This window comes from Dromiciops gliroides, chromosome 6, assembly GCF_019393635.1.
Source record: "Dromiciops gliroides isolate mDroGli1 chromosome 6, mDroGli1.pri, whole genome shotgun sequence".
Classification (NCBI taxonomy): domain Eukaryota; kingdom Metazoa; phylum Chordata; class Mammalia; order Microbiotheria; family Microbiotheriidae; genus Dromiciops; species Dromiciops gliroides.
In genome coordinates, this window is record NC_057866.1 from 52,897,006 (window position 1) to 52,920,293 (window position 23,288).

The 23,288-nt window shown below is 44.7% G+C and overlaps 1 protein-coding gene across 1 annotated transcript in view; it reads right to left on the reverse strand.

Annotated features, from left to right (window-relative positions):
* Positions 1-23,288, reverse strand: part of MICAL2 (microtubule associated monooxygenase, calponin and LIM domain containing 2) — a 266,678-nt gene that overhangs the window by 56,166 nt on the left and 187,224 nt on the right. Inside the window, exons 28-30 of the mRNA XM_043972506.1 lie at positions 20,086-20,160; positions 11,283-11,389; positions 4,019-5,354 (exon numbers count right to left, since the gene is read on the reverse strand). Coding sequence (XP_043828441.1) covers positions 4,019-5,354; positions 11,283-11,389; positions 20,086-20,160 — 1,518 coding nt within the window. The remainder of the gene's footprint in view (positions 1-4,018; positions 5,355-11,282; positions 11,390-20,085; positions 20,161-23,288) is intronic.

Consider the following 23,288-nt stretch of genomic DNA (forward strand, 5'->3'; position numbering starts at 1 on the left):
CTCCCCTCCTCAGGCAAACTCCTTTAAAAAGGCCATCTAGGGGGCAGCTAGGTGGCACAGTGGATAAAGCACTGGCCCTGGATTCAGGAGAACCCGAGTTCAAATCCAGCCTCAGACACTTGACACTTACTAGCTGTGTGACCCTGGGCAAGTCACTTAACCCTCATTGCCCCCACAAAAAAGGCAATCTAGTTATACTTCCTTTTCCTAGTCTTTCTACACCTCTACAATCAGGCTTTCTACCTCATGATTCCGAGAAACCACCTTTTCAAAATTTACCACTGACTTCTTAAGTGCCACATCTGAAGCCTCATCCCTTGTCTCTCGTTCACAGGGTATCCTGAGGCTGCAGGCCAAACCTCCCACAAACATTATCCCTAAAGTCTCATCGAGGGGATGACATCCGATGGCTGACAAGCAGATTCTTGACAGGACCAGATGTGCTCAGAGTGAGAATTACTTCTCGAGTCAGTGAGGCCGGGTCGCTTCTCTTGCAGGAGAAAACGGAAGACAAACCAACTTTCTTTCCCTTCCTCCTATTCTAGAGCGGGGTCCGAGGCAACTCAACCTGGTAAACTTTCTTCAAGTGCTTTAGACAATCCAAGGATTGTTCGTAGGATTATAGATTTAGAGTCTGAAAGGATCTTAGAGGCCATGGAGTCCAACCCTTTCATTTGTTGGATAAGGAAACTGAAGCATGGAGCCCAGGAACACACAGCCATGTTTGTGGCGAAATGTGAGTCATCAGCGGCATATTCACTATACTTTTACTGCCCATCTCTCAAAAAGAAGTGGGAAGCTTCCATGTTGTCATTTACATATGACTTTAAAATGAGGGAGGTGTAGAAAAAGATCAGAGGTTCTTGATGGCCTCTCAGCCTAGGACCCTCTTGACTTGTTAGTGTCTTGTAAATGCATCTATGGGACTCTGCCCATTTCTTGACTCCTGGGATCCATCAGCCATACCTTGTGACATGGGAGGGGGTGGGTAGGAAGGGGACAGTGCAGCTCCTGAATAATATGAAGTTGGAAGCCCTGTCATGCCCATTGTTGTCCTGACTCCCAAACATCTTGCCTCTCTCCAAGTGTTTCCTCACACTAACCTCCATCTTTCTCTACTAGACCCAGGACATTTTGGATTTTAAGCAGATGTATTACCTTACTGATGGAGAAAAGAGTAAGTTCCAAAATTATAGAGGGGGTACACGAGAATCCGAGTGCTAACATTTTCTGCCTAGTGTAGAAGGGGATAGAATATCAGGTTACACGGAAGCATAAAATTTGAGGGAAGGAGGAACCTCAGAACCCACTAGTTCTGCCCATATATGAACAAGAATACCTTCTATGAACAATATACCTAACAAGCGGGCATCAAGGCTTCCCCTTAAGACCTCCAAGAGGTAGAGTCTGTCACCTTCCAAGGAAGTCCATTTAAATTCTAGACAGTTATAATCATAAGGAAATATTTTAAATGCAGATGATAATTAAGGTGACGATGATGATGAGGATAAAAAGCAATATTTGGGAAGCACTTTGCAAATCTTAAAGTGTTATGGGAAGGCTAGCAATTGTTATCCTATACGTTTTGGTATATTATTGCTATTGTTATTATAAACATTTCTTGTCATCAAGCCGGAATTTGTCTCTTTGTACCTTCTCCCACCCAGTGCCCAGGTTCTACCATCTGGGGCCAAACAGAAAAACTCCAATCCCTCTTCTCCATAATAGCCATTCAAATAATGAAGACAACTCCCATGCCTTGCCCAAGTCTTCTCTTTTCCAGGAGAAGCATCTCCCATAGCATGGTCTCAAGGCTCTTCACTATCTTGGTCTACCTCCTCTAGGCATGCAAGGGGCAGCTGGGTGGTGCAGTAGATAGAGCACTGACCCTGAACTTGGGAGGATCTGAGTTCAAATCTCACCTTAGACACTTAGTAGCTGTGTGACCCTGGGCAAGTCACTTGGCCCCAATTGCCTTAACCATCTAGGGCCATCCCCGGTTATCCTCATCTATATCTTACCAGACAGCTCTGGAGGAGAGAGTGAGGTTAATGACCTCGCACAGCCCTCCCTCACTTAAATCCAATTCACTGCAAGTCATGACATCACTCTGATGTCACAGTCCTCTTTGATAATGAAGGACAAACAATGTCTTGCCTAAAAGGTGGCAGACCATACTTCCATACCTTACTTCCAGGGCAGAGTCCATAGAAATTCCTCCTTCACCTGCTTACTGTCTTCAGACACTGCTTCTCCTGAGGCAGCCCAAGTTGGCCTTGGTTTCCTTAGCTACAATTTCCTATTGTTGACTCACAGTGAGGTTGCTCACCTCCAGATCTTTTTCTGATGGCCTGTTCTCTACACAGCCTCTTCCACTGGATGCCCATGAAGCCAACTGCTTTAACCAAACAATTCTCAGGCTTTGTAAATATTCCTTGGTCCAGCTAGCTCCCTCTCACTCTGTACTTGATTTGTTGACAAATCTACCTCCACCCAAGTTCGTGCCCTCACCACTTTTCACAGAATTTATTACAATGGTCTCCTAACTTACCTCCTTACTTCCAAGTGTCTCTCCACTCTAGTCCACACTGCTGCCAAAAATATTTTCCCTAAACACAGACCTGACCGTGTCATGTCCTTATTTAATGACTATTTAATATTTTTTATTTTTATTTTTTGTGGGACAATGAGGGTTAAGTGACTTGCCCAGGGTCACACAGCCAGTAAGTGTCAAGTGTCTGAGGCTGGATTTGAACTCAGGTCCTCCTGAATCCAGGGCTGGTGATTTATCAACCTAGCTGCCCCCTAATGAATATTTAATAAATCCTAATCTCTCCCTATTACCTTCACAGTTTGATCCTTACCTATCCTTCTAGCCTCATGGGATATTACTCACCCTCCTGATCTCTGCAATGGAAACAAATCACCCTTTGCTTTGTTCCTCACACACAATACTCCATTGTCCTGTCTTCATGCCCATGCCTGGAATTCACTCCCTCCTCAAAGGTGCCTCAAAGCATGCCTCTCTTCTTTCACGATGCAATTCAAACTTTTCTTTTTACTTGAATCCTCTCCTGATTCCCTCCAACTTCTTCCAAATTACCTTGTATTATGATCCAAGATAATTCCAAAGGACTCATGATGGAAAATGCTCTCTACATCCAGAAAAAAGAACTGTGGAATCAGGATGCAGATTGAACCATACTGTTTCTACTGCTTGGTTTTTTGGGGGTTTGTGTGTGTGTGTATGTGTGTGTGTGTTTCCCTTTTGTTCTGATTCTTCTTTCACAACATAACTAATGCAGAAATATATTTAATGTGACTGTACATATATAACCTATATCAGATTGCTTTCTGTCTTGGGGAGGGGGGAGAGAAAGGAGGGAGAAAAATTTGGAACTAGAAATCTTACAAAAACAAATGTTGAAAACTATCATCACATGTAACTGGAAAATAAAATGTTTTTATGATCAAAACCAAATTACCTTGTCTTTAATTATTTTGTATTTATTCCCTTTACATTCCTACCATATATATGCATATATTTACTTTTTTTCTGCAGGGCAATGAGGATTAAGTGACTTTCCCAAGGTCACACAGCTAGTAAGTGTCAAGTGTCTGGGGCCGGATTTGAACTCAGGTCCTCTTGAATCCAGGTGCTGGTGCTGGTGCTTTATCCCCTGTGCCACCTAGCTGCCCTGCATATATTTACTTGCACTGTCCCCCATTAGAATGTAAATTCCGTGAGATTAGAAATTATTTTATTTTGGGGATCTGTACTCCCAAGACTTAGAACAGTGCCTAGCACACAGTAAGTGCTTAATAAATGCATATTGATATAGACAATCTTGCTAGAGAGGCAGCTAGAACTGGCCCTGGATTCAGAAGGACCTGAGTTCAAACCTGACCTCAGACATTTGACACTTACCAGCTGTGTGACCCTGGGCAAGTCACTTAACCCTCATTGCCTCCCAAAAACAAAGAAAAAAGAAGATCTTGCCAGAAAACCAGCACTTACTTGAGTTTTCTCCAGGGAAAGGAATGTCCAGTTGGTCTGAGGAAGATTTATTCCCTCTCTGTGATGGCATCTTTGGAGGGAGGCAGATGTCCTCTGCCCCTGGGTTACTGAAGACATTGCTGAGATCCTTCCTTGTTCTTGTTGACTCTAGATTCTCATAATTTTTTTCTTTGAGTCTAAAGGAAGAAAAGAGACTGCTCTTCTTTGTCAGGGCATTGTACTGGTCCAGTGGTCTCCCTAGTAGGGCCTCTTTCAGCTTCACTTTGTCAAAGACATCTTCCACCTTGGCAGAGGGCAGGATCATAGGCCTTTTTTGCCGACTGGGCAAACTGCGAGCTCGGGTGGCTCTATCCAAAAGGCTATATGCCCCTGGTGGTGCCTCAGTGTTGCCATGTAATGAAAAGGCTGAGTCTGGGGTTCCTCTCTCCTTCCCAGGTACCAGTGAGGAGACAAGGCTGGGCTTCTGCACGTCACTATCTTTACTGTAACTTGTTTTCCTTAAGTTTCGGGAGTGAACACTAGGGTGGGGATCATTCAAGGACAAGTTGTCCATAGGAGCCTTTGGTTTGGAGTCACTGGTCTTCTTTCCACCCTCTGGATTAGAGAGGAGGGGCTCCAAGGACCTCCTGATGGCATTTGCTATCAGTCGTAGAGGGGATTTGGGTCTGCGTACTGTCCACTCCCCTGTAGCCTTCTGTGCTGGGTCGCAGGCTACCTCTGGAGCCTCTCTCTGGTCTGCCAAGGTCTCCCTGGCCGGCCCAGGAAATGATGGAAGGTCAGCCAGCTTTGACATTTTGTCTCTTTCATCACGTCCTGCATGCATTGGTTCTGGTCTCTCTCTGGTGCTCAGGCTTAGATTCCCTGCATCAGCATCATTCCAATCCAGCAACTGAGACTTTTGTTCTTGAGTAAGGACCAACTTCTTTAAGCACTGTGTTTTCCCCTCAGTGGATTTCAGTGGGTTGTCTTCTCTCTTACTTCCTATGCTTGCACTCCCTTGGCTCTCCTCAGGAAATAAGGATAGAGATGTCCTGCCTCTTGTCTCTAATCCAGCACAATTGGGACCATCCTGGGTACTCCTAGTTTCCCAAGGAATTGCTTTGGCTTTCCTATGGCCACTGGAACTCTTCGTGCCAGCATCCCTTGGCCCATGGGTGGAAGAAGAGTCTTCCTTGGGCATTACCAGGGCATGTTTTGCTTCCCTTTGGAAATGATGAGGTACATAGAGGGGGATTTCTTTACACACCTCTCGCATGCGGACTCTTCCCTGAATGATTGGATTCTGGGGCTGGAAATGTCCTCTCACGATTTCAGGGGAATTGGTGTACGATGTCACCTGGAAGAAATCAACATAAAAGTAATTATCGAGCAATTCCTATCCCTCGTTGCATTTATATAGGCACTCCTTTCCCTGACGCTTCCCCACAACTTCCCTCCCCAAGCTCTTGATGACTGTTGGAACAGAGACAAATCTACACCAGGGGTGACTTCCTTTGGTGAGTGGAAATGCAGCATCACAGTTATAGGTCCCTAGCTGTGGTAGCCAATGGTGGTTGGATCCCATACTAATAGAATACAAAAAAACAAGAATGGGGACAGAAATTACCAAGGGAAGTCACCACTTCCCCTCCATAGTGGATGTCTACGTCCTCGGACAAACCCCATCTACCCTATGCTGGTCGGAAGATAACCAGAGCTAGAATGGAGAAAAATCTGTCCTGAATATCTTCAGTCTGTTAAGCTCCATCTTAAAATGCATTTCCTGAGGCAGTATGTAGTAGAACATCAGACACAGAATCAGAAGACCTGGGTTCAAGTCTTAGTAGACCCAAAACCACAGTGAACATGGGAAAGTGATTTTTTATCCTCGAAACTCAGCATGCTCATTTGTAAAATGGGGACCATAATGCTGACAGTAGTTATATCATGGGGTTATTTATTGCATGGTAGAGTAGAAAGATGGCAGCTGGGTGGCGCCATAATGCACAGAACACTGGGCTTGGAATCAGGAAGACATCTTCACGAGTTCAAATCCAGCCTTAGACACTTACTCACTATGTGACCCTGGGCTAGTCACTTAACCCTCTTTGCCTCAGTTTCCTCATCTGCGAAATGAGCTAGAGAAGGAAACGGCAAACCACTCCAGTATCTTCATCAGGAAAACTCCAAATAGGGTCACGAAGAGCCTAACAGGACTGAAAAACAACTGAACTAAACTGAGAGTAGAAAGTGCTAACTCTGGGGTCAGAAGATCTGAGTTCCCATTCCACTTCTGATGCTTACGACTGATGTGACTTTGGTTGTCTAAATCACAGCCTCTCTGGGTCTGTTTCTTCATTTGGAAAAAGGCAGAGGTTGGACTAGCTGGCCTTTGAGGTCCCCTCCAGTGCTCATCCAATGATCCCATGATGGTCTCATTCTTATTTGATGGCATTCAGATAAAGATGATCATAGGGACAAGTCATCAACCCACTGTTATCTTTTTTTTTTTTTTTGGTGAGGCAATTGGAGTTAAGTGACTTGCCCAGGGTCACACAGCTAGTAAGTGTTAAGTGTCTGAGGCCAGATTTGAACTCAGGTCCTCCTGACTCCAGGGCTGGTACTCCATCCACTGCACCACCTAGATGGCCCTACCCACTGTTATCTTTTTCTGTTGCACGTTTTGCTGACTACTGAACTGGTGGAGAAGATGATTGCTTATTGTATCTGTAAATATCACCTCTGTCCGTTTGTTCAACTTGACCTCCAAATTCAAGCCCAAAGTTCCATCTCTATTTTTTCCTGAGTGCACATTAAGCATTTTGCACTTATCGACTCTAAAAGACATTTTGATATCATAGAAGACAATTTCCATGGTGTGAAGAAGCTATTTAAATCGTTTTGGTGGAACCATGTAATTTGATGCCATTTCTATGATTAAGTGATTAGCAAAATCTATTGGTGTGACTTTCTTTTTGATTGTGGGGCTTAAACTTACTTCTATTCAGGAAAAGTGGCAATGGGTTTTAAAGTTCTGCAGAATCCTAACTGGCTTGAGCTATCTTCCTGGAGGGTACTGTGATTTCTGTCAACTCTTCTTCATGTCGCTGTGCTGGTGCCAGGTTTTGGAGAGCAGTTTTCTATGTTGAGATCAAATGAGCTAGGATTTTCCCAGTGCTTAGATTTCTGTGGCGTGTGAACAAAGCAGGTGTGCAGAATTGAGGCAAAGGCTTTGTAATCATCAGGAAAGGCTATGGAGCTTTGGTGTGGCTTGTCCAATAAGAGCAAGCAAAGATGAGTTGGCTTTTGTACTCCTTTGAGAACATCTTTCTTTTTTGGTGATATAAACAACAAATGCTTTATATAAAATACCTAAGTATTTAATTGGCCTCTATTTCAAGGAATCATTGGTATTCTCATCTTTGGGTGATAGTCTTCTGTTAAGAAAGGTAGGATCAGGGGCAGCTAGGTGCCACAGTGGATAAAGCACCAGCCCTGGATTCAGGAGGAACTGAGTTCAAATTTGGCCTCAAACACTTGACACGTACTAGCTGTGTGACCCTGGGAAAGTCACTTAACCCTCACTGCCCCGCCAAAAAAAAAAAAGAAAAGAAAAGAAAAGAAAGGTAGGATCATGGATTCAGGCGGACCTGATTTCAAATCCGGCCTCAGACACTTGACACTTGCTCTGTGACCCTGAGCAAGTCACTTAATTCCATTGCCCCACCAAAAAAAAAAAAAATTAAAAAAAAAAAAGAAAGGTAGGATCAGACTCATGTCTGAGAGGAAGCTGTTAAAGTTCTTTGCTAGTAAGTCATGTGCTGCTATGAAGCATTTGATCCAATTATTTCACCTTATCCTGCCCCACCATTTTCCAGTTTTGCAGAGACAGTTTCAATCACTTTTCCTGACATAATAATTTCTGTTGTCCGTTGTATTTGCGATACACCAGATATCTGTTTTGTGTTTGATCCAATTTGCTTATTCATCGTTAGACTTCTGGCAACTACATAGACAACCAGCATTTTCCCATTTCCTCTGTCTTTAGGGATTCTCTTTCCTCTCTGATTTCTTTACTTCTTGTGATTCTGTAGTAGAGTCTTTGATGTTGAATTGCCCTTCTTCTTCTTTGCATTGTTTTGATTCGATATATCACCTTAACCTCTTGGCATTTCCTTTCAATTACTGGTGAAGGTTGTCTTATTTGCTCTCATATACTTCCCCTCCACCCCGAGTTCTCTTCCACATGTTTCTTTCTGGCTGCCTTTAATAAGACAACATGGTATTCAAGTTTGTTATTATTATCATTATTATTTTTGCTTCATGTACCAACTAGATACTGTTGTAATCTCTCAATGCCTTTCCATAAGTCACTATCCTTTTCAAGATATTTCCACAATGATGATGTTTGACATCTGTTCCCAGGAGTATTCCTGGATAGTTTCCCCATTCCTATCAGGATCCTTACCATGGCAACGGCCAGAGCATATACTACTGCATGAAGGTCCAGAATTTTTTAATTTTATGTCAAAAGGCATAGTAGAATTTATTTGTTTGTGATGGACCTGGCAAATCCGGGCTTTCTGGGCTCACTCTATTGGAGTATAGGGCTTTTTTTATTGTAATAAAGTTGCTCTGCTAGTTAGGGTCGTACCATCATAGAGGACTTTTCACAATCTTATTCTAAGTGAGCCCATCACTTCAAACCTTTTAAGACAATAGTGCCATGGTCACTTCTCACTTTATTTACGCAGACCATTCTGCAGGCCTCTATAAAGCTGTTTGTTTGCTTAATGTAAATTTGCCTGTGGGTGTGGGGAATGGAGGGAGAGAAGGAGGGAGAAAGGGAGGCAGAAAGAGGGCCTCCTACCATGCCCAGATGAATAAGGGAGAGCAGGAGGAGGAACACGGGGTGAGCAGCCACATTGGGGCCTGGTGGGACTGAGAGGAAGAAGACTATGGGGTGACACATGAGGGCCAGGCATGGACACAGACAGGAGATGACAGGCAGCACATAGGGGCAGAGGACAGATATATGAGTGGAGACAGAAGACAGACATGTGGGGATTTGGCAGGTGGGTGGAGTGGGGCAAAAGTCTCCTCACTAGGCAAGGAGGGCTCAAGCCAAGCCCGACCCCATCAGGCAGCGGTGGTCTCTCCATGCCTTGGTTCTTCTGCTGTCAATTAGAAGGGTTTTTTTTGGTGAGGGGAAGAGATTCAAAGCACCCAGGAGCAGAGAAAGAGCGCACAGTACTGTACAGTAAAGCTAACATAGATTTTTGTTTGGAATGTGGATTTCTTTCAGAATTCTTTATGTAAAGTCAAATTTACGTAAAGTGAGAACTGTCTGTATTTTTGTCATCTATTTTAGTTATTAGGTAGAACTGGAGTTTGTGTTAAGTGAATTTGTTTTGTTTTGTTTTGGTGGAGCAACGAGGGTTAAGTGACTTGCCCAAGTTCATACAGCTAGTAAGTGTCAACTGTTTGAGGCTGGATTTAAACTCAGGTCCTCCTGAATCCAGGGCTGGTGCTTTATCTACTGTGCCACCTAGCTGCCCCAAGTGAAGATTTTTAATGCCTTCAACAGATTTCCTCTCTTCAGATATAAGTAACTCCTCAATTTCTACTCTTGTTTCATCAATTTTGAGCTTCAAATTTAAATGGAATTATTTCTTACAGTTGCCCTGAATTGATCTGTCTTTGTTGTATCATTTGGACCTAAGGGTGTTGTTGGCAAAATGTAATATGAAGCCTCTGCCTGTGACTGATAAATTCTATTTCGTAATTTTTCCACGATGTAATACCACCCTCCATTAAAAATGTTTAGCAGTGGCATGTTAAAAGTTGGTATATATTCTAGCTATTATTATTATTATTATTAATTCTTCTACAAATGCCTTTGGTTAACAGGTAATGGTGATGGTGGTGATGAAGATGATGATGATGAAGTACCTGGAAGTTTGCCAGTCTGTCAACATCAGGAACACAGAACCTTGAGCTTGGTGTTAGGGGAAGACACAAAGACAAGAGGTAATATGGCTCCTGCCCTGGAAAATGTTCCAACCTACCTTAAACTTCAAAAGGCAATTGATGCATGAGAGTGAAGAGAATTCCCTTTCTTTAGCCCTTCCTTTAGTTTTTCTATCAATTTACAAATTATTCCAAAGAAAAATAATCCCACTGCCCTCCTCTCTGGTCATGAGTTAACACTCAGAAGAAAGCAACCAAGAACTTGAGTGCATGTCATGTGACTTTTTTGGGGGGGGGCGGGGTGGGACGGCTCTGAGTATGTTTAAGCTGGAGAAGAGAAGATTCAAGTTGGATGGGAATAGGAGACAATAGAATTCTTCAGAAAAGGTTTGTTGTTAGTCTTAGAAGGCAGAACCAGGAACAAAGGGTAGAAGGGATAAAGAGGCAAATTTATGTTTGCAATCATGAACAACTTCCTGACTACTAGATCCACCCCAAATTAGAATGGAAAGCCTCAGGAAGGAGTTGTTTCCCTTCACTGAAGGTCTTCAAGCCAGAGCTGAATTACAGCTTGTCAGGGTGGTTGCAGAAAGTCTCTTTCTGGCATGAGTTACATTTGACAGTCATTGGAGTCCTTTCTAACTCTGAAGTTGTCTGCTTCTTTTCTAGAAAGTTTAACAATGATGGTGGAAAGCTACTCCCCTCAGCTGAAGATGTGGAGGTAGGGGGATAGCCTACAAGACCTCTAGCTATCCCTTTGAAACCTGATGCATGATCCTATTTGTCCCATTATTCAGAATGTCACCATTTCTAGTCAATGCTGAGAAAATCACACCATCTGCCTAGAAGTTGGGGAGCCTTTGATCTTTTTGAAGGATGAATACAGCCCACCCCCACCCACCCCCACCCCCATCTGAAAGGAGGATTAAAATGTTGGCCCATTTCTTGCTATGTTCAGGGAACTGAGCCCTGGCACCTCTTTGCATTATATTTCCTATAAGAAAGAATTTTCTCACTGTTCATGGGCTGTATAAGAGGCAGGTTATATTTGACTAAGCACAAGAATTATTATTTTAGGGCAATAATCCTGGTGACAATGCTGTGCATGTTTGGGGAGGGCAGAAGAACTGAACAAAATGACATGAGGCTATATTCGTCTAGAATGTTAGGGACTCGCCACTCATCCACCCCTTTCCTATTTTGGCTCTTCACTTTGTAGGCGGACAGGAAGCTATTGGCTATCAACCGGAGGGAAAAGGATAGCTAGCACATTTTACTTCCTCTGAAGTCAAGGCAAACATCTCTGTGGTCATACCTGAGGCAGGGGAACATCACCACATGGATTCCCAGGACCAGGGGCTGGGGAAGAATAAGGGTCCTCGGAAGACAGCCCAGATTTCTCACTATTCAGAGAGGTCAAATCTGTCCAGGAAAGAACACAGTGTTTGTTAGATTATCTCTAAAAATAGGGAGGAGAGTGAGAGTTTATAGCAAACCTCCCCCCAGGAAAGGGAGAGGAGAGAGGGAGGAGGCAGGGACCAAGGGCACAGAAAAGCTGGTTATCAAGCACATGGAATCCCTGCATCCCAATGGCTCAGAGGGTTGTGGGCGCCAAGGACACGGGGAATTAATAGACATCAAGAACCCAGTTAGCGGGGCAGCTAGATAGCGCAGTGGATAGAGCACAGGCCCTGGATTCAGGAGTACCTGAGTTCAAATCTGGCCTCAGACACTTAAGACTTACTAGCTGTGTGACCCTGGGCAAGTCACTTAACCCCAATTGCCTTACTTAAAAAAAAAAAAAAAGAAAATGAAAAGAACCCAGGTAGCCCTGGCTGTCCAGCCAGGCTCCTGAAACCTGTTAAACTCTGTACTTCTACAATGTGAACGGTGGAATCAAGGAGGTTTGGCTGCATGTCTTATCAACATAAATTGCCCAACTTTAAGCCTGTGCATTTGTTAGGATTGAGGGGAATAGTTTATTAAACTACTAGACATACTAGAGAACTCCAGTATGTCTTTCCACAGGATGCTGAAACAGTATTTCCTGAAACAGAATGCTATGAGCAAGTACAAAAGGCGCTTGGAACAGCAGACTGGGGTGTTTGCTCCCATTCCAACCTACGCAGAAGGTTTACAGGTAGAACAGGGAGCCTGAGAGTGAATACAATGGCAGGTGGGAAGCAAAGGCCACTGTCCAAGCAGGGGGGAGGATGTGAGGCCCCACATGCCCAGAGAGGGGGCTATTCCCACAGGCCTAGCAGAGCCAGCCATGACTACAATCCTAGAACTGTTAAGAGGCGAGACTCCTAATGGAACCTATCATTCAAAAGCAGCACAAAGAGGAAGTTAATTTGTCATTAATTTAGTCATTAGAGAATTTTAAATGACCTGAATGACAGTTGTTTCATGCCCTCATTAGTATGTTTTCTCCCTCACTCCCCTGCCCGCCCCCCTTTCCAGGCAGTCAGTTGAATGAGAATTTTATCTCTCTCCCTCTCCTCCTCCCCTTCCCTGTCTCTCCCTCCCTTTCTCTCTGTTTCTCCCTCCCCTCTTCCTCTCTGTCTTTCTGTCTGTCTCTCTGTCTTTGTCTCTTTGTGTGTTTCTGTCTCTTTTTCTCTCCCTTCCCTCTACCTCTGTCTCTGACTCTGTCTCTGTCTCTCTGTTTCTGAGTCTCTCTGTCTCTGTCTCTATGTGTTTTTCTGATTCTCTCTGTCTCTCTCATTTTTTCTCCCTCACTTCCCCCCCACACACACACATACACCCCTTCCCAGGCACTCAGTTGACAGAGAATTTTCTCTCTCTCCCTCCCTTGCTCTCTGTCTCTCTCTCCCTCCCCTCTTCCTCTCTGTGTTTTTCTGTTTCTGTCTCTCTGTGTTTGTCTCTCTCTGTCTTTATCTCTCTCTGTCTCTGTCTCTCTGTTTCTGTCTCTTTTTTTCTCCCTTCCCTCTACCTCTCTGTCTCTGACTCTGTCTCTGTTTCTGAGTCTCTCTGTCTCTCTTATTTTTTCTCCCTCACGTTCCCCCACCTCAGTCATTTTCTCTCTCATAGACACATACATACACCCAATCTCACTCATTCTCTGGTGTACACTCTCTCCCTTGCTCATCTGCTGACACATACTCTTTGTCTCTTACACACCCATTTCATTTTCTCACATTCCAAGAAATGACATGTTATCTGACACATATGTTGAGATTCACACACGTGACTCCTTTACAGGAGGGGCTGTCCTCTTTTTAACTGGGGACATTGAAGGCAAATCCTCAGGTGATTTGTCTTTTCCCAGCAGTTCCTTTTCAGCTGTCCTGGGGTGGGAAAGGGAAGAAGCCATAAAGTGAGGAAGGGGACAGTGGTCAGGGTGCAAGGCCATGCCAGAGGAGCAGGCCCCTTCTCTTGGGGAGGCCTATGCCTACCCACTCCCTCCTGGCCTCCCCAGCAGATATAGGGGTGGAGGCTGGCCACCCACTCCACCCAGGCCTCCTGCCCAGTCCGCATTTGAATGTGTTCTGACCTAAAAAGGCAATTGGACCAATTCCTCCCCGCACACTAAGATTTATGAATCAATTGTTACTGCTCTTCCTGCCTACAGCCTGAGGCCCTTGCCAGGGCCCTCCTCCTCTCTCTCTCCCCTCTTCCCACCCTCCCTCTTCTCCTACAGGGAAAGTTCCTGGCTCTGGGGGCTCTGCCCCCTCTACTTGCTTCCCCCATTCTCCCCAAGGAAGGGAATATCACATAAAGTCCAACTCCCTTTGTCAAGGGGGCCCCTTCTATATTCAATCCTCCTGCCTCTGCCTCTGCCTCAGCTGGCATCCTGAAATAGACAGGCAAAGAACATCAAAGAACACTGTCCCTTCGAGAATGGTGGGTGAGGGGAGAGGAAAGAGCCAGGGATAAGGGTAGGAAAACAGGCTTGAAGCATCCCCATTGTGACCCACATCAGTCACAGGCAGACAGGATTGAAAACTGAAGAGAAACGAATGACTGAAGAAAAAGCATTTACTTACTGCTTACTCTGTGCCAAGCACCCTACTAAGCGCTAGGGATACAATATGACAGTAAGACTGTCCTTGGTCTCAAGGAGCTTATGTTCAAATGGGGGAGACAATGTATATAGGGGTAGAGGTGGTTACAGAGGGATGTTTAGATATGAAGACTTCCAACTGATTGCCACACCCTCTCCAGAAGGGTGTGTGTGTGTGTGTGTGTGTGTGTGTGTGATTTGCACTCCCTTTCCCTTACTTAATATCAAATCAATCCCATCATTTTAAAGAAATTGAGTACCAGAGAAAAGTGACTCATCCAAGATCAAAAGCTAATAAGTAGCAGAGACAAGATTTGAACCCAAATCTCTGTCCTATAACATCACACTGCCTCACTTCCATCCCTGTGAGGAGTGATTTTGTTAGATCCCCTTTCATAGGTGAGGAAGATGAGGCAGAGATTTTGCCCAAGGTGAGAGACCTATGAAATGTCTGAGGTCAGATTTGAACTCAGGTGGTCCCAATTCCAAGGTGGGCAGTCATTTAACTACCAGTTGATATTTAACCAATTTTTAAGTCAGTTTTCTCTGGTCCTCTCTTTGTTAGTTGCTCCAAACCCTTCCTCAAGCAGATCAAAGCCCTCTTACCCCATGGGAACATTCATCCTTTTCCCTTCCCTGTGCCCCCACCCTCTTCACCTCATCAAAGCTTCACACAATGTGGGGGCAGCCAGAGGTGACAGAGGTCACCTACTCCCAAATCCCTTCATTTTACAGATGGGGAAACTGAGTACAGGATATGGAAAAGCCAATTAGTATGTGTCAGAGCCAGGCTTCAACCCAGGTCTTTGGACTATAGGTTTAATACCCTTTCCACTACAGTCTGCTCTGTGGGAATGAGTTAGTCAGTAAAGCCTCCACTCAGCAGAGAAGTCATCTTGGTCACAAGTCACTTTGTGATGCCACACCATTGGCTGGTCCTTATATTCTCTCTCTCTCTCTAGATAGATATGTGTGCATATATATAATTACTCTATTTTTTGTGGGGCAATGAAGTTTAAGTGACTTGCCCAGGGTCACACTGCTAGTAAGTGTCAAGTGTCTGTGGCTGGATTTGAACTCAGGTGCTCCTGAATTCAGGACCGGTGCTCTATCCACTGCGCCACCTAGCTGCCCCTCACACTTGACATTTCTGAAGTGCTTTCATCTCAGCTTTACTCAGTGAGGTAGGGGTTGCAAGGAATGTTAGTTCCATTTTACAAAAGAGGAAAACTGAAGTGGGGGGAGGGGTAAAGTGACTTGCCCCCTCTGGAGGGGCTGCATTTCGAGGGATAATTCGACAGTGCTTCAGGGAGAAGGTCCTTTGGTAGGCAGACCAAGCCTACTCCTGTCCTTCCTTTTTTTTTTGGGGGGGGGGGGGCTGAGGCAATTGGGGTTAAGTGACCTGCCCAAGGTAACACAGCTAGTGTCAAGTGTCTGAGGCTGGATTTGAACTCAGGTCCTCCTGACTCCAGAGCCAGTGCTCTATTCACTGTGCCACCTAGCTGCCCCCTCCTTTCCTTCCTAATGAGGGTCCCTCAAACATTCATCATCTAATCCCTATTTCTTTCCTGTCTCCTCCTCCCTTTCTGAGCCTTAGAACTTATTTTTCAATGTAGTAGGCAACCACTCTTGATTGAGCCACACCCTCCCACCATCCCCTGTATGGGGGTCTCCACCCTCACCCCTCTCTTCAATGCCCCCAGCTTTAGCCCGAATGGCCATGGGGTCAGCAAGCTGCCTTATTAGACACATGAACCAGAAGAGGCTGCCCTATCCTTGGCCTTCTCTGGCCCACCCTTCCCTTCTCCTCCCATCCTCCCTCTCCCAGAGGGAGCCAAGCCCTGCCTCCCTCCCCTAAGCCAACTTTCCAGCAGAGTTCCAGCTTCCCAGCCCTCCCTCAGAACGGATCTTGTTCAAGCCATTCTTGATGTCTTCCTGAAGCTTTGGAGCTCCCTCTGGAGGCCGCTGTAAGAGCTACAGGTAACTCTTAACAATGGTCCAGACTGTCCGCTCAAGGGTTCATTCTCTGGGCTCATCACAAAGCTGACCTGGGTGGATGGGCATTCAACTTTGGCTCCTCTCTCTCATTCTTCCCTTCTCGTCTCTTCATCTTCCTCTCTCCCTTTCTTCCCTTCCCATCTCCTCATCGTCCTCTCTCCCTTTCTTCCCTTCCCATCTCCTCATCTTCCTCTCTCCCTTTTTTCCTGATTGACTCCCATGTCCAGTGGAGAAAGAGTTGAGGGCATTGGTGGAAGTGTGTCCACAGGCTTTCTCGTGATTATCTCCCCAGCTGGAGCTGCTTTCCTTCTCTCATCTTAGACAGAGTCCCAAGAAAATCCAACATCTCTTTGATGGAACCTCGTAGAATCATGGATTAAAAGATCAGAAGGAACTTTAAGAAACTCAGGCAAAAATGGTTAAGTGACTTGCCCAGGGTCACAAAGTGTCTGAGGCCAGATTTAAACTCAGGAAAATACATAGTAAATACTTAATAAATGCTTACTGATTGAGTGAGTTTTCTTCTCACACTGTTGACTTAATAAATGTTACTAAATTTTAGGGCTACTAAATTCTCCAGATTTTTAAAAACAAATGTCTGGGCATCCCCAGGACCAGATGGTGATCTCTTTGTCTTCCTTTGTAGGAACTTAAGTTAACACAGCTGACCAAGATGAGCAACACCCAGCCCTACTTCTGTCCTGTTTTACTCTCAACAATTCTGTGAATTAATTTTAGCCTGATCCCATTCTTTTGAATGATTAGTCAACCAGCAAGTGTTTCCAAAGCATCTAATGACTCTGATCCCATCCTCATTTTTTTGTTTGTTTGTTTGTTTTGTGGGGCAATGAAGGTTAAGTGACTTGCCCAGGGTCACACAGCTAGTAAGTGTCAAAAGTCTGTGGTCGGATTTGAACTCAAGTTCTCCTGAATCCAGGGCCGGTTCTTTATCCACTGACCCAACAGAGATACCCCCTTTGTTTTCGTTTGTTTGGTTTTTGTGGGGCAATGAGGATTAAGTGACTTGCCCAGGGCCCATCCTTGTACATCATCAAGATTTAGATTTGTCATCAGACACCCCGAATTCCAATGCAGGCTTGGCTAATTGGTGGCCTTGGCCAAGGTCACTGAGAGCCCTGGATGTCAGTTTCCTCATCTATAAAATGAGAGAAGTTGGACTAGAGGATTCTTTCCAGAGTTAAATTCACAATCACATGATCGTTTACCTCACTTCCTTCTGGAAGGTTTAAGACACCTACTGCTTCACCATTGTACGGCAACTCAAGATTCCCGGACCATCTGCGTCTGCCTGTCTCTCTCCCTCCCACATACATACTTGAAGCCTAACCCGCATCCTGTCTCCTCTGACCTGTACTGAATTCCTTTTTCCCCAGCCTGACTGCTCAATAACACCGTTGCCTCTTTCCATCCCAACATGGAAACTCACATCATGTCCACAGCAAAGCCTCTCCTAGTTCTGCTGGATAATACTAACTAGCAAGGCAACGCCAAACTCCTGGGACATGTTGCAATTGGAATAGATTATTTGGGATTATTCTCCTGAGATTAAACCATGATGCTTTTCTGAATTAGGCTAGGAATATCTTTGCCTCCTCTATTCTAGAACTCAAGTCAACACAACCCTCACCAAGACAAGGAACACCTGGTCCCACCTACTTCTATCTTATTTTACCCACAACAATTCTATGAATTACTTTAACTATTACTCTCATTTTATAGATGGATCGAACAGCAAGGATTTATAAAACATCTTCTGTGCCAGGCACCAGGGCACATACAAAAATACAAAAGTGAGGGCCCCTGACCTCAAAGAGCTTATACGATACATAGGAGCATAAGATTTAGAACCTGAAAAGATCTTACCAGCACCTTATAGAGGCAGTATGGATGGTAGAAAGAGGACTGAACTGAATTTGGAGTCAGAAGACTCCTTACATGTTTATTATTTCATTTTTTTCTTTTTTCTTTTTTGTGGGGCAATGGGGGTTAAGTGACTTGCCCAGGGTCACACAGCTAGTAAGTGTCAAATGTCTGAGGCCAGATTTGAACTCAGGTGCTCCTGAATCCAGGGCTGGTGCTTTATCCACTGTGCCACCTAGCTGCCCCCACATATTTATTATTTTAGAAAAAAAAAGACGACTATCTGTGTGATTGTAGGCCCACCCAGCTGGGCCTCAGCTTTTTTACAATCTTAATTTTAATTCACTTTAATCACCATGGAATTTTTGGAAAGAGCAACAGAGACTTATAATTCTAACGTGCCTCCCATCTCTTGCCAGCAAGGTGGTGGACTACTGGTGTGGAATGGGGAATACATTTTTAGACATAGTCAGTGTGCTGCTTTGTTTTGTTTAAGAGCTGTCATTTGTTACAAGGAAATGGGTCCTTGAGATGCAATAATAATATAAAAAAAGCATTAACAAAACTTTCTTTTTGAAGCAAAAGAAACACCCCCAAACTGGGAGTCAGGAGTCTTGAGTTCTAGTCTGGTACTGCCACAAAGGGGCTCTGTGACTTTGTCATCTCTTCGAGTCTCTGTTTCTTTATGAATGAAGGTCTGGATTAGATGTCTAATAATCCTTCCAGATCCCTGATCCTAAGCATTAAATAAACGTTCATCCCAAAGTACTGTCAGGAGGGTGAGGTAGGAGCCCCAGCCCCACTGAGGCAGCTGCCAAGGCCTCGGGGCTCCAGGGAGGCTAAAGGGGAAGTGAGGCTGGCCCCTCTCTGCCGGTTTGCCTCCCAGCCCCGGTGTGGGACAACAGTTACCATTTGTTCTGGCTCAGCTTCTCAGGCTGTAGTGGGTGGAAGAGTCAGGACAGAGTGGGTGTCAGGCACTTGGACTCAGAGGGGGGTCGGTGTGACTCCTGATCCTCTGAGGCTGGTGTGGGAAGGGGGTCATTGCTGAATGTGCTGAGTGACTCATCCCTCCCTCCTTCCCTCCTTCCCTCCTTCCCTACCTCCTCCCTCTCCCCCTTCTCCATGACAAGCCAGGGAGCTGGGCTGGAAGGAAAAACAAACTTTGTTCCTTAGGGAGTTTTTCTTAAGTGTTTTTTTTTTGGGGGGGGGGTGAAGGGGGAGCCTTCTGGCTTCCTGGGTTATCTCATCTCCTCCCTAACAGCATTCTCCTAAAGGTAATGATGAAGCCAGACTGCCCCAAGGTGGTAGATTTAAGAATTTCAGCTCACAAATTAGACCTTGGTGGTTGCTTAGTCCAAACCCCTCACTCTACAAATGAGGAAACTGAGGCACTTCCAGAAAACACTGCTGGCCTCTGAACCACCACCTTCCCACTGCTCTACACCAGGGAATAAACCGGAAACCTTCTGTCCTAATGCCCTAATTGCTAATACTGCTCTCCCCCAAATACCCAGTAATTATTTTATATATCTCTTGTTATAACTTATCTATTCACATCTTACACCATTCTAGTAAAAATATAAACTCTTAGAGCTGACTCAGGTTTGTTTGTTTGTTTTTTTGTCTTTATCTCCCCTTCACCCAAAACAAAATAGGTATCTAATAAATGCTTGTTGAATTGAATTTGGCTGGGCCTGGTTTAAAAAAGAGGATGGATGAGGACTTAAGTCTCAGAGAAAAGCGGTGAAAAATTATAACACTTTTTGCATTGAAATAAATTAACTTGAATGTCTAAACAAGTTGGTTGTACTATCCATATTCGGTTCTTAATATTAAAAAAAAAAGTTTAAAGGGGCTGAGTTCTGCTCATTTCCATGTTAATTTGCATAAACTTGCTTGTGAAGCTAGGACATCACCCCATCCATTGCTTCTCCCCATCCCCACTCCCCAATCCCAAGGATGTGGGCCTCACTGCAGTGACTTTCTTTGCGGGATGAGGTGGGGGTGAAATTAGTGAGTGAGGAGGGGGTGTTTCCAGCACCAGGGGAGGTTTGATTCCCCATCTGGCCTCGAACAGACACAAAGAAAATCATGGCCCCAGCCAGCCCCTTCCTTCTGTCCTGTCTCCAAGAAGAGGAAGGGGATGGGAAATGAGGCAGCTGCTCTTGAATGAACAGAGAGTTGCTACCGCCCCCGGGGATAGAGGATGACTTACTGCATTGGAATTTTCTTCTCCAGTTTTGGTATTTGTTTGAAGTTGGATGCTGGAAGCTATGGGCCCGCTGCAGAGCTGTGGCAATATTGGAAAAGAGAAGCCATTTAGTATCCAAGAGAAGGGCTCTTGCCCCTGATGCTGGAATCAATGCAAAGCTCTGTCCTCTCTCCTTTCTGCCTTGGGGCAGCTAGGTGGTGCAGTGGATAGATCCCTGGGCCTGGAACCAGGAAGACCTGAGCTCGGATCTGGCCCCAGACACTTCCTAGCTGTGTGACTCTGGGCAAATCAAGTCACTCTGCCTACCTCAGTTTCCCCATCTGTAAAATGGATACCAAAATAGCACCAACCTCCCAGGGTTGTTGTGAGGACCAAAGGAAACAAAAATTGTGCCATGCTTAGCACAGTGCCTGGCACATAGGAAGCATTATATAAATATTAGCTGTTATTATTGTCCGTCAACAAAGGGCTTTCCCCCACCTCCTTTAAATATGGACAACTCAATCCCATCATAGGATGGTCTCCATATCTACTCTCCAAAGCTACCTGGAGAGTCTGCCAAACTGAAGGCCAGTTAGCAAAGAACCACAGGTTTGGGTAGGACCTTCAAGTTCATCAGTCCCATACCTGAAAGGGAATCCCCTCTAGCAAAGCCCCAACAAACCATCATTCAGCATCTGCTTGAATACCTCTGGTGACAAGGAACTCATTCTCTCTGAAGTCCCCCATTCCAGAGGAGAAGAGTTCTGACTGCCAGGAAGTTCTGGCTTATATTGAGCTAAAATTTGGCTCCCTCTAATAGCCAGGCAACAAGGTAGGGCAACTCTGGGCAGAGGGTCAGGAAGACCTGAGTTCAAATCCAGCCTCAGACACTTGACATTTACTAGCTGTGTGACCCTGGGTAAGTCACTTAACCCTCATTCCCTGCCCCCCCCCAAAAATGTCTGTTCCCTTCCCCTATATCTTCCACCCATTGGTCTTGGTTCTGCCCTCTGGGGTCACGCAGAACACTTTTTTATTTTTGGCGGGGCAATGAGGGTTAAGTGACTTGCCCAGGGTCACACAGCTAGTAAGTTTCAAGTGTCTGAGGTCAGATTTGAACTTAGGTCCTCCTAAATCTAGGGCTCGTGCTTTATCCACTGCACCTCCTAGCTGCCCCCAGTCATGTAGAACAAATCTAAAACCTCTATCATATGGCAAGCCTTTAAATATTTTCAAACAACCATAATGCTTCACTTCCCCTTACTGCTCTCCCCAAAGCCTTTCCTTTCCTGGATTACCTAGATCAAACATGGCTGGTTCCTACTCTGGATAGGATATGATTTCAGTTGTCATTGCCCTGCTTTCAGATGTTCTTGATTGCCGATGTCCTTCTAAAATGTTGCCTCAGGGGGCAGCTAGGTGGCGCAGTGGATAGAGCACCAGCCCTGGAATCAGGAGTACCTGAGTTCAAATCTGGCCTCAGACACTTAACACTGGCTGTGTGACCCTAGGCAAGTCACTTAACCCCAATTGCCTCACTAAAAAAAACAAAAACAAAAACAAAAAAATAAAATGTTGCCTCTACAACGAAGCCCAGTTCTGCAAATGTGGTCTGATGGTGACCTAGAATATCAGGCCTCTCGTCTGGACATTATACCCCTATTCATCTACTAGTGAAGCCTAGGATCACAATAGCAGTTTGAGATATTATAATAATTATAACACCCTAAGGTTTGCGAAGCACTTTTACACATATTATCCTATTTGATCCCCACAACAACCCTGGAAGGTAGATGCTATTATAATCTTCATTTAACAGATGAGGAAACTGAGGCAGAGGTGAACTGATTTGCCCAAGGTCACACAACTAGGAGGTGTCTGAGGCTTGATTTGCACTCAGCTCTTCCCGATTCCAAGCCCAGTGCTCCATTCATTGCACCATTTACTTGCTCATGTTATTAACTCAAAGTCTACTAAATATCCCAAGTCTTTTTTTATATGAAATGTCTTCTAGCCCCATCTTGCTTATCCTATACTGGTGTAATTTATTTTTTGATTTTACATTTATTTATATTAAATTCCAATGTGTTTGTTTTGGTAAATTGCTCCAGCCTGTTGAAACCTTTTGGATCCTGTTTCTCTCTGTCTCTCTGTCTCTGTCTTTGTCCTCTCTCTCTCTCTCTCTCTCTCCTTGTGGGGCAATGAGGGTTAAGTGATTTGCCCAGGGTCACACAGCTAATAAGCGTCAAGGGTCTGAGGCCAGATTTAAACTCAGGTCCTCCTGAATCCAGGGCTGGGGCTTTATCCACTGTGCCACCTAGCTGCCCCTTGATTCTCTTTTATAACACATGACATCACCCCGATGTCATGGTCCTCTTCAAGGATGAAGGACAAACAACAAGAACAACAACAATAATAATAGCAACAACAGCTTTGTTTCATGTACAAATTTGAGAAATTAAAAAAAGGTTGAATGGGACAGGAGCAAAGGCAGCCATTAGAAACTCCCCCCCCCACCCAAATTAAACTGATTATATCATTGAAAGGGACTCTCCTTTCAGTCACCTTAGGGCTCATAAACAAAGCAGCAATATATCTGAACAGCTGCATTCCCAAATGAGTCCCCCAAACAGGCCACAGACTCTGGGGAAATGAACTCTAACGGTATCTCAAACCTTTCTACAGTGGCAGGATCCTTCTGCTTAAACAAAACTTTGATAGAACCCTTGTAGTAAAATCTTTTAAAACTTTCCTTTTAATATCTTTAATTTAATTTAATCCCTTTAATTAACAAGCAACATCAAGTTCATTTTAAAAAGAAACAACAAACTTGGGGTGTACCAGGGTGCACAGCAACAGAGTTTGAGGAGCACTGTATTTCAACATCCCTGATTTAGAGGTGGTAGTTCATCCTGTCCAGCTCCTTTACTTTACAAGTAAAGAAACTGAGTCCTGAGTCACACAGCTAGTAAGGAAACAGCAGAGACAAAATTTGAATCCAGCTACTTTGGCTTCAAAATCAGTGACCCTGGGGGCAGCTAGGTAGCACAGTAGATAAAGCACTGGCCCTGGATTCAGGAGGACCTGGGTTCAAATCCGACTTCAAGCACCTGATACTTACTAGTCGTGTGACCCTGGGCAAGCCACTTAATCCTCATTGCCCAGCAAAAAAAGTTTTTTTAAAAATTTAAAATTAAAAAAAAAAAATCAGTGGCTCTTTCCTA